General features: G+C 41.8%; 2 protein-coding genes across 2 annotated transcripts in view; one reads left to right on the plus strand and one right to left on the minus strand.

Moving 5' to 3' along the window:
* Positions 1 to 2,702, minus strand: part of mGluR (metabotropic Glutamate Receptor) — a 37,634-nt gene extending 34,932 nt beyond the window's left edge. The window contains exon 1 of the mRNA XM_043427710.1: positions 2,250 to 2,702. The gene's annotated coding sequence lies outside the window, so the exon portion shown is untranslated. The remainder of the gene's footprint in view (positions 1 to 2,249) is intronic.
* LOC122416586 (uncharacterized) lies at positions 1,383 to 14,076 on the plus strand. Its single transcript, XM_043429651.1, has 4 exons — positions 1,383 to 1,431; positions 7,559 to 7,647; positions 13,490 to 13,525; positions 13,663 to 14,076. Exons 1-4 carry the CDS (start codon positions 1,383 to 1,385, stop codon positions 14,023 to 14,025), a joined length of 537 nt encoding a protein of 178 aa, XP_043285586.1. The 3' UTR covers positions 14,026 to 14,076.
* The last annotated feature ends 4,164 nt before the right edge of the window (positions 14,077 to 18,240 follow it).

Here is an 18,240-nt window from a genome sequence, read left to right on the forward strand (position 1 = left end):
TAAATCTTTGCCGTTGTTGCTTCGTGAATTCGACTAATTGTCAGAAAGAAGGGATTTTTTGCTCGAGTATAGAGGAAATGTAAGTCTGTGGAATCCTCTGATCTGAGAACTCGCCCGATGGCGAATTTCGACGATTTTCTTTCGGTGCGTTTTGAAAATTTCCGTCGAGTTTCTCGTCGCAATGACTCGTGTCGACGACACGATCCATTAGACGCGTTGTAACGACCTTACAAACGACGATCCCTCCCTTATCGGAATGGCTCGCATACACGCCATTTCAGGATCATTAAATGCACTTTCTCCCAGCACATACGTGTGCAACGTAAAATAGGCTGTTAGTCTGTTTCGCTTATAAAGAAAACTCGGGCATTCGCAGTACAAGAACAATTTATTTAAGGATATATTGCACAGACGATACAATGTTGCTATGCTAAACCGTGCTAAAAACATAAAAAAAATTCAAAATGATCAGAATTTTATAAAATTTGGTGAACATATTCTTTAGTGCCAAATTTGACAATACAAGTTTTTTAAGATTTTTCTTCTGTACAGTTATCGAGTAATTGATCACTAAAGTTCACGTGTATAAGCATAGCGTTTCCATATATATAGGTATACATTCCGGGCATTAGAAATCTGCTTTAATGCGTAATTACTCGATAACTAAGTAGAAGAAAATTTTGGAAAAATTTGTGTTTTCGCACTTGATGTTGAAGAACATTATCACCAAATTTGATCAATTTCTAATTATTTCGACTTTTGTATCATTCACCCTTAAAGCTCAACAGTGACTCATCCAGCTTCGGACTGATTAATCCTATTTTTTCGTTCGCTGGTGCAGAGTACGAAAACTTTGTCGTCCAGTTATGAACGTGGAAAGAAAATATTTAGAGGAATCCATTTAATTGCATTATTCATTTATGCTTCTCGGAAAGTTCTCGGTTCACGTTGATTTACCTTCCATTAAACTTTCATTAAAAAATAATTGGCTCTTTCGTACGAATTCGCAAGGTGAACGTGACCGGTGTATTTCCATCGGTTTTTTTTTTCCAGCGCCGTTCGGCTTTCTCGCACATTCGTTAAATCTCGATTCATGCAAGTTCATCAATTATTTCATGCTAGTTTATTATAACGATTTGGCATTGTTCATGGCAATTGAATCACTGTTCCCTGGCGAAGCTGCTGATTATATTTGGTCCGAAGCTCCGAGTGTTTCCTCGCTGGTAATTTGTCACGAATAATATCGTGAGAAAAGGGGATAAAAAGGGATCGGGGAGGTATGGAGGAGGGACGAGTAAATATTTCGGAGAGTTACAGCACGAGGGATCCGGACGAACGTTGAGGGGAAACGAGGTTGTGCGGTGCACAACGTATCTGGGAAGATGCAGCACGAGGATCACTTAGGGAAATTGGAGTTGGCGAGCCGGCTTGGTGAGCAGGCTCTCGGTCTTTTCTTTTTGTACTTTCGCCTCCCATACCGGTTGCTTTTTGAGGGAAAAGTGAGAGGCGAGTAGGAGCGAAGGGACGAGCGCGAAAATGTTGGCTTTTCGTGCGAAACGTGAGAGGGAAGCGGAAAATCTTCACCCTCGAAAAAGTCTCGGTCGGGAGCGAGTGGTGACGACATTCTTGAGCTTTTTCATGCTGAGCTTGGACGGCTCATTGCTCGACTTAAATATTAAACGGGTATTACGAATTAATGGGGAGGACGGAGCCAGCTCGAGGACGGAGCGCGGGGTTCCTCGGCGCTTTTAAATATCTCCGTACAAACATTGCGCGGAGAATGAGGAAGCAGGAAGCCCCGGCACGGACACATGGATGAAACGCGTGCACACGGAGGAAGGAAACACGTCGGAAGACTGGGTTGAGCAGCTGAGCCGAGAAGATATCGTTGCTAATATCGAATCGATAACTGCCGCTTCCCCACCTCCTCCGCTCGGTATTCCCGCACTTTTAGTTAATTAAATATATCTGGAGAAAGCGAGGAGGAGGCCCGCGGAGATAAAATTGGACGAAAACCAGGCGGTTTTGCGGTGAATAAATGCCCCGAGGAATCTCATAAACGGGAGAACACAATGGGATTGGGGGTAGCCAAGAAATTATTATCTCCTGAGAATACAAGGAAGATGGGGGAGGGAAGGAGCAAGAGCTGAAGAGATCACGCTCCGAACACAATTAGCCCTTAATTATGAGGAGGAAATAAAAGTGGGTGAAGCGATAGCTGTCCCGTTAAAGAGGATGTTCGAACTTACGTGCATCTCTAACTCTCGTTTTTTTCCAAGCGAAAAGATGAGCCCTCATAATTCGATCATGACGGCGAAGACGTCGGACCGAGATTCGTCGCGAATGCCAATTGGTACGCTGTCGTAAACGTATTTGTTAATCTCTCGTTTCTTTAGCGATCGAGAGTGTCGAAAATGTGGCACGCGATCGTTGCTTCTCTCGCACTCGACTCGCCGTTCAATTGGCTCGCGACGAAAGTTGCACACGTGACAATCGGAAGTTAAGGATTGGCCCCAGCGGTAATGGTCTTGAGAAACGTGAGCGTTTTCTGTTTGCCAACATCGCGAGAGCACCTTCCGAGTCAAGGGGGCTGACAGGTGGGGGATGAAAGAAGAGACGCGAAACGCGCAACGGCAACGGCGAAGCTTCAAGAGCCAGCCGAGAGTCGTTGCCGCCAGAGCACGACTGGCTGGCCGGCCGGCCACCCGAGCGAACCTACCCTCTCATCGTATCGCGCTCTTTCTATCCTCTCGATCTATCAACCTCCCTTCTCCTCTCAGCCCCTCCATTCACATATCTCCAAGCTTCCATCTCCTCCTCATCCTCCTTCATCTTCTCCCCAAAGCCCCGTGCTCTGCTCCCGCGTTCTCAAAACCCTCTTATAAACTCGTCTCTCTCTGCTTTCATCTCGCGCAGACTCCGATGACTTTCCTTGTTTCTCGTTTTCCAGTGAACACGGAACGACGTTTCCGCCGTCGCTTTATCCCCCTGCTCCCGGGCGTCTCTCTCACTCGCTGGATTTTCCCGCACTCCACGTCGGTCACTACCCAGTCGCTTTTCCTCGCTATCCGCCAGCCGCCCTGCGCGCTACTGTAGCGCGGAAAATCGGGCCGAATTGACGAAGCGCAGGAGACTGAACGCGCGTTCGTGTTCCGGCACTCGGGGACCCGCTCCGATATACCCGCGGGTTCCTCGACCAAGGACACTTTCTTCCTCTCAAACGCGACGTCGATTATGTCAGGCTCAGTTGGGACGACGATGTTTTGTTGGCTCGGCATCCGGTGTGGAGCCTCGCTGGAGATTATTGCTCGGAACTGGAGTCCGCGGCTCGCACGGTTCAGCGCTTTTTTAATCTTTTCGTCGGAACAGTGCGACAGGGCCAGAAATCGTTTTAGCGAGTAGGCAATGGCTCTTGTAAAATGGCCAATCGTATTTGCCGAGAGCAGGAAGAAACTCGAGGGAGTGCAATTGTCTGTTTAAGCTCGGTTCAAAGGGTCTCCTAACGAAGGACTCGCGAGGTCGGGAGTCGATCGCGCGTGCGTCTCGGGGCGGCTCGAACCGCGACGACTAAAATGGGACTTCATGCTGGGAGAAACGTTGGCTGGCTGTCGATTGAGATCGCTCCACTTTGGCCCATCCTTTCGCTCGTCGCTCCGTCGTCGCGGCTACTCTCAATTGCGATCGCTATATCGAAACCAAGCCCACGATCATTCGGCCCGGCGCACTAAGCCTCTCGGGAGAACGCGCGCCGCCGCCACCACTGCCGCCCTCTTCTTGGTCGAACGAACGCGCGCGCCAAAGTTCGAGTTCAACGCCGGTGTTCGTCGACGGAGAAGGAGCGCGCGCGGGTCAGAGGGAGCCCGGCGAGGGTGGGGGGCGCGAGAGGGAGGCAGAAGAAGAGAGAAAGCGAGTGCTCGGCGCCTCGGCGACCCCGACGACGGCCTCTTCTTCGTCTGCCTCCCCGGTTGCAGCTTTCTCGTCGAGCCACCGCTCCACCCTTTCGCCTGAATGCCTCTTCATCTCAACCGTTTCTGCCTTTTCAAGTTTCTTTTGATCCTGGTGAAAGGTTGCCACGTAGCGGCAATTGCGAACGACACCTTTATCCGACGCGCCACTGACTCGAAGTACAGCTTTTCCTCACAGCGAAAGCGGGATACTGATTCTAGGAATATCGGAAAAAATGAAGAGATCCTTCCCTCGTTCCAGTTCCGCAAAAACGTTTGCTCAGCTATAGGAAAGCAAGAAAATCACTGATTGTGAGAAATCGTTGAGCGCCCCGGGCTACTGAGCCCACAAAACTGATAATTGGCTCTGCCAAACCGGAAGATAAAGCTTCCGGCTCTGCTTCCTCATCGCGACCAAACTTTTCTAATCCCCGGCATTGAGCCCTCCAACCAGGAATTCGATTATCAAAAGCTGGCCAATAACCGGAGTATTTGAATAGCCAGCGGAGCGTCATGAACCGAGAAGATCCATTGCTCCTATGCACAGCACGTGCTCGAACGCTTCTCCGACGTACACTCGCACTCCCGCGTATATAACGAACATCCGAGACTGTAAGACCGAGAGCGAGAGAGAAAGGAAAAGATGATAATGGCGAGAGCTTCGAGGGCGAACCGGTTGAATGCTCTGAGGATTATTCATCCGTGTCACGATATCCTCTTGCAGGCAGTCACCGAGCCAGAAGGACACCAAAAGCTGGCGCATAAAGCGTCCTCGCGTGTACTCCTTAATACGATTTCACCATTGTGTATTTCCAAATATGGAGATTCGTATATTAAATTTTCATTCCTACACCAAGTGAATCACAAATCTTGTCAGCCCATTTTTCAGTTATATGCACGCTTCTTTGTACTTTGCAAACTTCTCTTCGGGTAGTTAGCTCCGCAATTGGGGAAGTTCATCCGATAATAGAAAAGAGATTGAGATTTAAAAATTTGAGCACAGCGCAACGAATAATAAAAAGATTTCCTGTCAAAATTTTAAGGCCCGAATAAGGTACTTTGTTCGTGAGAAAACAATTCAAACGGATTCTCCAAATTAGCACGGCCTCTTACGGGTTTCAGTGGTTTTCCCGTCTTTATTTTTTTTCTCCAAAAATCGTGATTATTTCGAGGATAATCCATGTGTCACTTTCACGATGGCAACGTTGCAACCGCGCGCTTTTTGAAACCGGAGACGACGTTTTCCTGTCGACGCAACTCACACTAGGGACTTCCAATAAAATATGAAAGATGGGTGTGAAAATATTGATGTAAATAATAAAAACTTGTTTTTTTAGACGTTTCTGCCATGTTATAATTATGCCAAACGTTCGATCACCGATTGTCACGTGAACGCGGGTGAAAAATTCTGTCATTAACAGCTGACAGTACAGCAGATTACGAGGTCGCGGCGTTGTCAAACTCACTGGATCGACTACGCTAGTCGCAATAATTTTTCTTTCGACTAACTCGGTACCAGATGAACTCCCTTAAGGAAGTTAACGCGAATCTAATGGAAATCGAAAATTCCAACTTCAAGACTTGACATTTTGAAATACGCTAGAAATATACACGATGCGTCTATTATCGGTATTATTAGAGGATCTAATGTCTAGTTATCGAGAAATCAATCAACAAAAATCACATTTTTCGAAGGGTCATACACTCTAAATCCAAGTGTGTTATTGCTAACACACATTAAGTGTGTTCTGTACTTAGCGCCATAAGGAAACTATAGATTTTTAACACACCATAAAACGTGTAAAAAGTGACCACAAGAAATCTACAATTTGCTTACGGCATTAAGTACAGAACACACTTTACGTGTGTTGGCAATAACATACTTGGATTTACAGTGTAGGCCCTTATGACGGGTACACTCCCTGTGTGATGATTTGAATTTAATGTAACAGGATCCTCCCAACTTTGAAGAGCCAAAAACGAAAATAAGAAAGTGGAATGTTTTTAGAGACCAATGATGTCTTAAAAAACCCTTGTTAACGTTGAAAATAACTTGGGAATGGAAAAAGAAAAAACACTTTTTGAGGTTAACGAGTAATAACGGCATAAACAGCGCAACTTTCGACAATCCCATGAGCCAGCTGGTTTAAAATATAGATGTGCGTACGTATGTAAATGGAAGATGGCTGTTGTCACACTTTGCTTGACGATTTTACTACGAAAGTATTTTAACCGCTATCATATAATATTCAATATTTATCAATCTTAACAAATGAGTTACACAAAATTTTAATAATTGGGAGAATAAATTTTCATCGTTTTTTTTTTATCATCAAGAGAGTAAAAAAGTTCAGTTGCTTTTTTGAATCACAAAAGTAACGCAAGATCTTCCTTATAAACACGCGAGTCGTTTCTTATTCCTATTATCGATCGATGCATCATTTTCTTATCGGCTATTATCCATCTCGGATAAGTAATCGCCCCCATCCGTTAATTATTCATTAACACTCCCTTTTTTCTTTTTTTTTTTTGCTTTTTCCCCCGTTTCTTTCACATCTCATAATCTTTCACTCAGTCTATTATTCCAAGGTATAGCTACCAAAGTCAATTATCGTTTTAGCCATGCTTCGGAGGCATATCGTAAATGTGCTAACACATTTACGCGCGCACCGTGTCGCCCAAGTTAATTTAATGGTAATTCGTCACTGGGGAAATTCTTTGTAACAGTTACAGTTGCGCTCGAGGTGGCTGATCGCGAAGCCGTGATCGCTCGATATATCGACTCGACGAGCGATTATTTTTTATAAAATGCGCTATAATGCAACTGGATTGTTTCCACCTAAGCGCCGTTCGCATGGGCCATTTTTATAAATTCTCATTTATTAGGCTTGCTTTAATTGCCTCACCGATCGTACTGTTCCCTCATTTTGTTGAATTACGCTCGATCTATTGGCGTCACTCGTGCACCTCGACAAAAGAGACTTGACGACACCCTCGAGGAGTTCCCGCGGCCACGTATTCGTTAATAATAAAACATTCCAAAGAGACAGCTTCATGTACATATGGATCGGTTATTTTAATGTCTGACCCAATTATTAACGCGAAAATCGATATTAGACGATCAATTATTTAGCGTTTCATCCTTCGACCCAACGAACCACGAAGCTTTTAAGAATGATTAATAGTGTAATGACGTTTTCCATCGGTCATTCGTAACACGTGTGCACCGCTAAATTTCCACTATTTTTTTCTCCTCTTCGAACTTCTTTTTAAGCGTGTCGCTCTACCTCTTCCATTATTCAAGAGCGTTATCTTCATTTTATCTCGAGGAGAATGACAATTGAAGCAAATTCCTCGGGACACGAAACTTTTTCCCGTCAACATATTAGACCTGAAAAAATATTTTGTTTTCAGTATTTTTCGACTCATTTAGCAGCTGCGGTTCGCCTTTGAACACCATGAAAATATCTCGATCATCGTTTCACGCTCGCAAGAGACGAGGTCAAATAAGTGCAAGATTTCACCGAAGAACAGAAATCTGTCACTTTGTTTCGTTCTACATTGTTCGACCAAAATTTCTTTTCATTTGAATATCAAATTTTCGGCATTTCAAGTTCAACTTCATCATCGGAGACTCTCGAACTCGGGGTTACCATTCGTTGGTGCCATCTGTCCAGCAGCTGACAAAACTTACCACCAGTCGGTAACTGGCATGTACCGCCCGATGCTATTTCTCTTGTATCGACTGTTGAGAATCGAGATCAATTGTATTCTGGGGGTTGGATTAATGGACGTAAACGGGACCTACCGATGTGGTAGAGCGCGCTAATTTTATTGCTCTTTTGTGTCGGATCGCATCTCAATGTCAGAAACCGTCGAGATTTTCCAGTGACGTTCGACGTTCACATTTACGACGACAATTGAATTCGTTTCTGCTCTCGACTGTGTTGTTTTTTTCATTAATTTTTTTCATCCGCTTCATTCTTTTGATGAGCTCAGACTTTTTTATTTGTAAAGTACTTTTTTACGTTTTCTTTTTCAATGAAATTCATGCTCTTCATAACTGATTGAGCAACGTTAAAAATATTATAAGGAATCTTTTACGATTCTCAATGCTGTAAAAAAGAATGAGGAAAAAAAATAGTAACAAAGTTTGGATTTTACGAGCTCCGGAGCAACGTTTTGTGGCAGAAAAATAGTCCATTTTTGCTCCATCCCTTATTATCCCTTTTCTATTATATTCTCTCTTTCCCTCGCGCCACCCTTCCCAAATAACTGCAAACCCCGTCCGGAGTGGGGTCTCGAAACGATTCCCCCGCCACTCGAGCAATACACACGCGCGGAGGTCGCGTGTGAGGCCCGGCTCCAAGTGATTCCCACGCGTTTGACACTCCGAAGGATTAACGCGAGCTCTCCCCCGTCGGCAATCTCACCCGCACACGAATACGAAAGTGGCTTGTTCGGACCATTCAAGACTCTGCGCACTTTCAACGGACTCAAGCTGTGGTTTGTACCGGAGGGCAAACTCTCTGCCTCCCATTTCTCCCTTTTCTCGCAGCACTTTAGAACAGAAGTAGAAATTTCAACACTTTTTTTGCCTCGATTCGACGGTGCGGAGACTCCGATTCAAAAATCGTTGCAAAGCTGCGACTAATTATCGAAATTATTCATATTGCTTGTCCGTCTTCGATATCGCAGTAAATGACAATCCATTTTATCCCATATTGATACTCTCTGTTGATAAACCGTCGAAAAATCTTTGAGCTACCGACGACGCGTTGAACGGTGAATATTGTCATGGTCCGAGCACATGAATCTTGATCCCGTTCTCAAAATGCACTAATAAAAAAAACGTTGTAACAACTAAATGTCTTTAGCTGATATTTTTGTTGCTCGATCTAACTAACATTCGCTTGCGATAAATAAATAATAGTTCATTCATGCGAATCACCAAATTTTTGTTCATGTGAATTAATTAAATGAGCGAAACCAAATCTTTTGTTCGAACAACTCGAAACATTTGCTTATTATTTCTGCTTAATTCACGTACACTTTTATGATATATATTTATTTGAATATCAAGTACTGAAGTATCTAAACGGTTTTGTTGAGAATGATAAATATTTTGTAAATCGAATCATACTGGTCGGTTCAATATAATCCAAAGTTTGTTGAAATTTATTATTACATTAGCCAACACGATTTGTGGAAAATGATTTTGGTCGTCGGATTTTTTCTTCGCGTAGCATGAGCGAAACCTATCGCGATGACGAAACGTTTTCTTATCACAACACAATCTACGGAGATTCGGTATACAATTATTTTCGTAGCAACAAAATATGACGTTAATCCAAATCGCTATCTGAATCATTATCTAAATATTCTAGTTAAATTGAACATTTTACAAGTGTTTCAATCAATTTTCTTTCCCAGTGTAGAGACACTAAAACCGTGGCGGAAAATCCGAAAGCGAAAGATGCGGTTTTCAATGATGCGAAGAACGAAAAATATCAATGAAAACCATTCGATTTTTTATTGAAAATCTTCGATTGATTTTGGTGTTCATAGAAGTATAAATGAATCCATTGAAGTTGGAAAAACTGGTGATCCTATTGGATATATGATTAGACTCTCGAGATAATGTTCGAGTATTATTCTGCGTGCATTAATTAAAGAACACTTGATACGACGTCGCTTTTACTCGTGTCGAGAGGCCTCTTTTCCCTCCCTGTTTATTCTCCCTCTCGCGCAGTCGGTCCCGTTTACTCGGAGCTTCTCTTTTGAAGTTTAATCTCTAATGGAACGGGGTCTTCCAACGCAATTAGGCGAGGCTTATTCTCTGTTTGAATAGCCAAGTAGGAGAGAAGAAAGAGGAGAACGATATAACTGGAGCGTCCAGAAAGCCGCTTCATCCCTTGTCTCCGCAGTTGCCTCCTTCTCTCTTTCGGCTCGCGATGTTTGAACGCATTTTGGCCACGTGAACGCCACGCGTCGATCGTTACTTCATCGCCAGTGGCAATTGTTTCCCTTGAAAAATTATATTACAAGTGCACTGGCTCGGTTATAGCGGAGAACTATTTTCTCAATCGTCAATACCTCCTCGCCGCACTCTATTTGCTTTATTTGTTGCACGTTTTCGAATGATTCATTGCATTATTAAGGAGCTTATCGATCGTTGCAATATTCAACTGCTTTATGAGTTTCACACAACTCGCGGTCTTTTATTCGAACGAATTACATCGCGATGAGAAGCCTGCTCCATTCGTTCTGGTTTTTAATGAAACTTTCGAAAGTTCCTCGAAAAGTGGCTTCTCGGAGAACCCACGGGAAATACTGTAGTTGACGGAAACCATTCGTGTGCTCTCATCCCTTTAAATTCGATCGAGAGTGCTGATAAAAAAATACGGAAAAGCTCAAAACTTTTGCCAAAGCTTCGATCGATTGGCGCTACTTTTTCATGCTCCCCTTCTGGGTCTGCTCCGCCAAATTTCGAGGGTGTTTTTGAGTGAATGGGACTGCGCAGAAACGAACTGGCCGGGAAACGATTTACGCTGCAAATGTAAAAGTGAAGGCGCTATCCGAGCTGACAACTACGATGATCAATAATGTTGAAAGAGGATTTATTTTCTCGTGCGAGAACGTCGTGCACGAGGAGCTTTCCCGAGTAAAGAAACGTCAAAAATGGATACTCGGTTATTTCATTTTTGTTTTAATGATCAGCGTCGCGAGGGACGCGTGGCGATGGAAAAAACTATTTCAAGCGCGACGGTGACTCAACTCGTTAAAAACTGGACAAAACTCGGCTGCTTTTTCAAACAGTATACAACGAGGCATTGTGGCGTGGTAAGAGGAACGCACGTGCCACGTCGACTTAGTTACTCAGGTTACCGAGCTTGCTCGAGATGAAAAGAGGAGAAAAAAGAGACGCGTGGTAAAACGAGGAGCACGGTGAGAGCTCGGACTTGGGGTGCGACGAAAATGTACATAATTTTGCAACTCGAAGAAACAATTAGAACAACAAAACGAGTAGTGAAACGGAACTAGCGAAGATGAAAGAATTATTTTTCTTTTCGTTAATTGTGAAAAAAACGAAGCGGCTCGAAACTAGTAAAACGTGAAAAAAAAACAGCAAGAAATATGGAAAACTCGTGAATATCCAGAAAGATACAGTTTTAGCGATGGCGAATGGAGTTTCTTTATTTGCCCTTGATAACCTCCGTATTTGTATTCCATTATGAAACACTCTCACATCGTCTCTCATTCTTTTTCACTTAGTTTTTCACCTTTTACTCTTGACAGGAAAGAAGGACAGAAGCCGAAGATCAACGTTCGTGTGCCCATACGATGAGACACTTGGGTAAACATCCAAAAGTGTATTCGCTCGAAAAACGTGTCTACACTCCGATAGACGAATTGTCCCAAAATGTGTGTAAAAAATATAGAAACATTTTTTTTTTTAATACGCTGGACGAAACTTCTTCGTTTCATCGTTCCAATGAACTTTCGTTTCTAACAGCTTCGCTGTCGCATATTCGATTCATTTATAGTTTCAAAGACCGATGAGAATAGCCGTTGCGTCATATTCGAACAAATCGTTTGTTTCGTCGATGAAGTGCCACTATAAATATTTGAATATTTCAACAAGTTCCGGTCCCAGCAAAGCAGATTCGTTCGTCGAATTCAGTGGATGAACACACTTCCGACGATTCTAATCCCTCTTTTCTAGTCGAAAAAAATGCCAAGTGCGGTTTGGAGGAAAAGACTAGAAGCTTCGGAGCCGTGAAATCATTCCGGAAAAAGTATTTTGCGTCTCTGGAAATCTATAGTGCACACGCGCATCCACAGAATGGTAGAAAGTGGTCGAGTTTATTTTATATCTACAGGGAGATGTTATGACAATTATAAGTTTTCCGGGGGTACATGAAACGGCACGTGCTATGATCTCGTACTCACTGTTCGCTGTACGTATACACGAACACATACGAAGCCGCAGTGACGTCGTTCGCTGTACACATTGAGCTGCATTTCGGCGAGAGGGGCGATCGGCTGCGCGCGGACGGAACGGGGATGAGGAGACCGGGAGGGCGGCGCGTGGCGCCGCGTGAGAACGGCGTCGCTCACACGCGTCACACGCACGTGAAACGACGTCCATACGCATGCGGCGTGTGCGCACACACACTCGGGACTCGTGTCTACAGATATATGCGTTTGTACTTTCGGCTGTCGTGTGGATAATGGAATAATAATAATAATGAAAAATTCCACAATTTAATGACACTTTGATTCGATTGATTTATTCTGGATTGAAATGTCGTTGGGTTCCATTAAATCGTGTGCACTCACAAGGAAAGGTACTTTAGTGTCCGCCTCCGATTATTTGATAATTTTTTATATGTTACAGTCCATCGAAAAATAAGAGACAGGTATTTTTTTTATCGGCCGAAAGTTATTTTTAAGGGGTGAAATCAGCCCCCAAAGTTGGGCATGCTTCGCGTCTGGTAGATCGTTTCGTATAGAAGCACTCGACCGATCGAAACGAAACCAATTGCAAAATGTTCTGCATGTCAAATCACCTATATGACGTGTCCAACTTCTTGTGCACCCTTACTGCACAGGGGTGAACCGACTCCGAACATTCAGAATTTTTTCGTATAACAACAACAACTTACGATCTGACTTTAATAAAACAAACGCCATTTTGTAGAGTGGAAAAAATAAAATTGACGTGTTTCTGGGTTTTCCTTGGATCAAAAGAATTAAGGGAGCAAAACAGCCTTGAAATGCTAAATTTTATTTTGAGCACGGTCCTCTTTCGATTTCAGTATTTTTTTCAAGTATGTAGCTCATCGAGAAATAAGATAGACATTTTTTTTTATCAGCTCCGGGCTATATTATCCGAGCTAAACTCCCGCTCGATTTTGCTCGGGGATTTGGAGGGTTTGAATATATTCTTTTTGAATTTATTTAAAATTATTCCATTCGAAGAATGAAGCTACTTTGATCGATCGCAGACGAGTGTGCTGGCTATACAAATAAAACCGAGAAAGCTAACTAATGATCTGGATACTAATAAATATTCGACAAATTTTATTTGACAAGAGTGTGCTGAATTTTTAATGAGGCCATACTTTTCGTATAAAAGCTCGAACCATCCGACTCATCTTTACGTTTGGGTTTTCAACAGCTCCTGTCAAGTTTCGTTCGATAGAGAACTCCATTTCTGTTGTTTCTATTTCATCGTAACATAATCGTAATTTAACTTGGAAAATGAGCAAATTCGGTTATTCCGCAATTTGGATTCTGGCACTTGGGATCGTTGGGGCATTCTCGTTCCCACAAAACCTCGAGGTTAATTAATTTTTTTGTACTCGATCGATCACACTTTGCTAACACTGAGCCAGGAATTTTGTTGAAGAATCAACGAATAATAACCAAGTTTCTTCATACTGCAATTTTTTGAAAGGATCCAACTTTTCTTTCCTCCGACGAAATATATCTCGTTGAACGAGTATTGGAACTGCAGTTTTTTGTTTCTTTTGTTGCAGGGAGTAAACGTCGTCGGAAGTCTCGATGGGCAAGGGGTAAGTAACAAGAAATAAAAGCAAGTTGAATTGATGATTAGAGAACGAAGAGTTGAGTGTCCAAAGGGCGATATAAAAACGAATAATATAACCTGAATATTGATGAATAATGAAACAATTATTTGTTTATTTCACAGCCAGAGCCTAACACGGTTGGTGAACAAATAAAAGGACTGCCAAACCTGCAAGAAACGAGAGATCCGTACAATGCTATCGTAATCCTGAACGACAGAGTGAAAAGAGACAAAGCCATGACTATGGAAGAAAGAAGAAAAAAACAGGAGCAAAATGATCGGCGCACAACCATAGGGCTGGCTGCTAGGCAGGCGGATGCTAATCACGACCGCGCAGTACAGCAAGCCCATCAATTTGTGAATCAAGTAATGAATTTTCAAAGACAAGGCATGAATTTGCGAAACGCAACGGAGCGTGTGATAATGCAGAATCCAGAGGCGACTGTAAATATCATGCGCCATGGAAACAATGCTCGTCGTCACTGAGTCACAAATCCCTCATAAACGTTCGAGCTGGTAAAAGAAAGATTAGAAAAACAAGTCACCGTTGTGCACTATGTCGAACCAGGAAAATTGTTTGCATAATAAAATCAAATTTGCTTACGAATATTGTACTATTTCGTTTCAATGACCTCACTCAACTCTCTCACCTTTTTTCCAACGTCTTTGAAGAACAGGAGAAAGGACGTTCGCGCCGAAATATTGAAGCCTGCAAATCTTTCAGCTCGTATTAAATTTTTTAAAAAATTCGAATTAAGGAGTTTCGGTACAGGCGATACAATGTTGCCATGCTAAACCATGCTAAATACATAAAAAATTTCAAAAAGTTCAGAATTTTATAAAATTTCGTCAACATATTCTTTAGTGCCAAATTTGACAATACAATTTTTTTAAGATTTTTCTTCTACACAGTTATCGAGTAATTGATCACTAAAGTTCACGTGTATAAGCATAGCGTTTCCATATATATAGGTATACATTCCGGGCATAAGAAATCTGCTTTAATGCGTAATTACTCGATAACTATGTAGAAAAAAATTTTGAAAAAATTTGTGTTCTCGCACTTGATGGTGAAAAACATTGTCACCAAATTTGATCAATTTCTTAATATTTAACGTGAATAAAAGAGTTTTGGATACAGCTGCCAATTCAGCGATCTTCACCAACGTTCGTTCCAAGATCTTATTCAAATCCTCTCCTTACTTCGATGAGTATGAATCTTAGTATCTCTGTGATATTTCTTATAGACACTTTTCAGCCACTCACATCAAATGCCTTGAAGTGTGACGACAAGTTTTTTGGTTCCACGAAATCTTTATCTCGAACACGCAGAATTGGCCGCTAAACTTCGATTTTTTCAAAATTGTTTTAAACAAATTTTCCCAAAGCAAAACGGGAACTCGTATATACAGAAAAAAGTGGATAAACAAGAAAATAATTAATAACAAAACTATACTCCATCAAAATTTCGGTTTTTTTATTTGAAGAAATTCTCAATGAATATTTCAACTATAATTATGTCAATCGTTAACTGATTAAACGAACTTACCTGTTGTGAAGTTCTATCGTAATTATATCTGATGTCTCGTTCTCGAGATTACATATGTAGAACGTGACATCAGATATTGCCTCGGGATCACTGTGCTAGGCACAGAAAACCTCGCATTTTGCACTGGCTCTTGACGCGAAAAGATCCTATCGAGGGAAGACGGAATTCTCTAACAATTTATTCGAATGCTAATTTCGCTAGTTCCCAGCATTTTGTGTCTACGCTCCGATTCCTAGATTCCCGATCCGCGTTCTCATTATTTTCTGACTTGACGTATGATGCAAAAACTCGAATTTCTCGTGCCTCGCACCATTTCCATAATTCTTTAGCACGACTAATTAATTTTGGGTGTCGAACCCCGCCTGTACAATTAATCTATGAAATCGCGGTCGCGTTACCGACGCGTAAGAACTTGAACCCCCCCGTGCAATAATTCAGAGCAAAGACATCGGAGAAAAGACACGAATGCCACTGTGAGCTCCAGGTAAATTGACGTGTTAAAATTTCTCACTTTCTTACCAAAAGTCGCGCGTTCCTTTGCCATTGCGATAAGCTCCCCAACCAGAGATAGATAAAAAAAAATCTCACAACAATGTTCGGGACTCGCAATGGATCTTTTCGATCATTGTAATTTTTCTGTCCGCATTTTAATAACGCTTGATAAATTTCCCTTTGGAAAGCTTTGAGATATGCACCGATATATTAAAGCTGGGCTATATGCAACAAGCGTTCCCACAAAACGTGACAATTCTCGAATTTTGCATACAGTTTTTTGTGAAAATGATTGAGCTAATGTTCTCGCACTGTCCCTCTTTTCGTCTGGGAGTTCTAACGTCATCTCAATTGTATCAGAGTTAAATTCCAAAAAGGAGCAAACTTGTGTTGGTTTTAAAATGCTTTTTTCATAATTTGAAACAAAACCTTTTGTAAAAAAGACTCAATTAATTTGACTAACGCGTACAATACTAAAGCTCTTTCTCTTAAAGAGTATGGATCAGTCGACTAACCTCACTTGCAAATTTCGAAGTCGAAATTCCTTGAGACAGTTTGACCGATTGAAAGAAGGCTTTGTCAGCCTACGGAGGACGATGGCAAAAATTAAAAGGCTGACAGAGCCTTTTTCAACTGAGCGAACCCTCTCACAGAATTTCGATTTCGAAACTTGCAGCTATTTTTCTCGCACTCACGATTGCGATACCCGGCTGATCCATCCTCTTAAAGGACTAGCCACCGGTTTTCAAATCTTACTAAATATGTGCGGGCTGTAGATGACCCGTTTGGCGAGCATGTGAATTCGTATAGCTTTTCCTTAAAATTGAATCGTACCAGTATTTGACTATCTTGGTCTATCGTTACCGAATAATACGCGTTCTTTAAGTCACTTGTTACATCTTGATCAGTAACCTTTGACATAATAGAAAAAAAATTAGTAACCACAAGGTAAAAGAAAATACAGTAAACGTAAAAATAAGACTCTTGTCAAGTTAATACAATGTTGGGGGACGAATTTATAAAAAAATTATCGGAGCGGAGAGGCTAGCATAAAAAAATTCAACGCAATAAAACTCACAATTCACGAATAGCGGACACTGCACATTATAACTATAGAGACATCTTGTTCCATCATACTGAGCAGCAGAGCCACGTGACCTGATTACTCCCCAATACGTAACAAAGATTTCACACAGACCATAGAACCAATCACAAGAGAGCAATGGATACCACGCAATATGGAGGCCTCATGCTTTCGTCAGACGGACCACCGCAGTAAAATTTGCGGATCATGAATATAAGAAGAAAAATGCACGGCGGAGATTTCTCGGTAAAGACATAAAATTAATCTTATCGTAACCGAAGCAATGGACATCACGGGCACCTACAACAGCATTTTGCGTGATCAACGACGACGACGATCATTCCCGGATAGGTCGAAGAAGTGACCGAGGAACCTTAAATCCGTCTTTTAAGCGCAATCTCATTAAGTACAAAACCACGGCATTTGATCTCATGAGTTGATTTAACCAATCGAAAGAAAGGAAGTAGACGTGGGAAGCACTATTTAAGGAGGGTGGCTACACTCGTCAAAACGATAAGAAATTGATCGAATTTGGTGATAATGTTCTTCAACATCAAGTGCGAAGACACTATTTTTTCAAAATTTTCTTCTGCTTAGTTATCGAGTAATTACGCATTAAAGCAGATTTCTATGCCTGGAATATGAACGCTATGCTTATAGACGTGAACTTTAGTGATCAATTACTCGATAACTGTACAGAAGAAAAATCTTAAAAAATTTGTATTGTTAAATTTGGCACTAAAGAATATGTTCACCAAATTTGATTAAATTCTTATAATTTTGAAATTTTTCATGTATTTAACATGGTTTAGCATGGCAACATTATTGTATCGTCGCTAGCCACCCTCCTTAAGCTGGACAGACATTGTCGTTCTTTTACGTCGCCACTTTACGCAGTCTTTCTGAAGCCTACGTTCAATTATTTCGCGAATAATTAAATAAAAAGACCTTGTCAGAATGTCAGAATTCACATCGGACTCCCATCGCTCAATCCAAACTCGGAACATTTCGAGAAGTAATCACGAACTCATAAAATCTAACCCAACGAAAGCAAACTCCAAAACCTATTATGATTAAAATCAATATAAACATTAATATATTACAACTACTATTGTAACTTATCTTGGAACGAGCTATCGTAACCGCTCGAATCGCAACGAAATTTCTCCACCTACGACGACGTTTCGAAAGCAAACAAGAGGAATAAAGGAAATAAAGAGGGAACAAAGAGATCCACTCAATAAATAATCCACAATCATTGACCAATCAATATCTTGTGAGAACACATACATTCAAAATATCTATAAAAATATATATCACCACACCTCAGAAGATTCATCTGCCTGCCATCGGGGTCTACATCAATAAAACTCGGAAAAATCATTCTCGCGCTCCCATGTTCAACAGACGTGGCTCTCGTCTCTGGGTAAAGGATTTGAGTGTCTTGACCCGAAAGAAGAGAGTCAATACCGTGTTGCGTTCCTTACTAATTCTATATCTTCTATTGGGACGTAAGACAAACGTGTGATTTTTCATCCAACAGCCGATATTTCAGTGGAGAATTCCAAAGTGCAGT

This window comes from Venturia canescens, chromosome 9, assembly GCF_019457755.1.
Source record: "Venturia canescens isolate UGA chromosome 9, ASM1945775v1, whole genome shotgun sequence".
NCBI lineage: Eukaryota > Metazoa > Arthropoda > Insecta > Hymenoptera > Ichneumonidae > Venturia > Venturia canescens.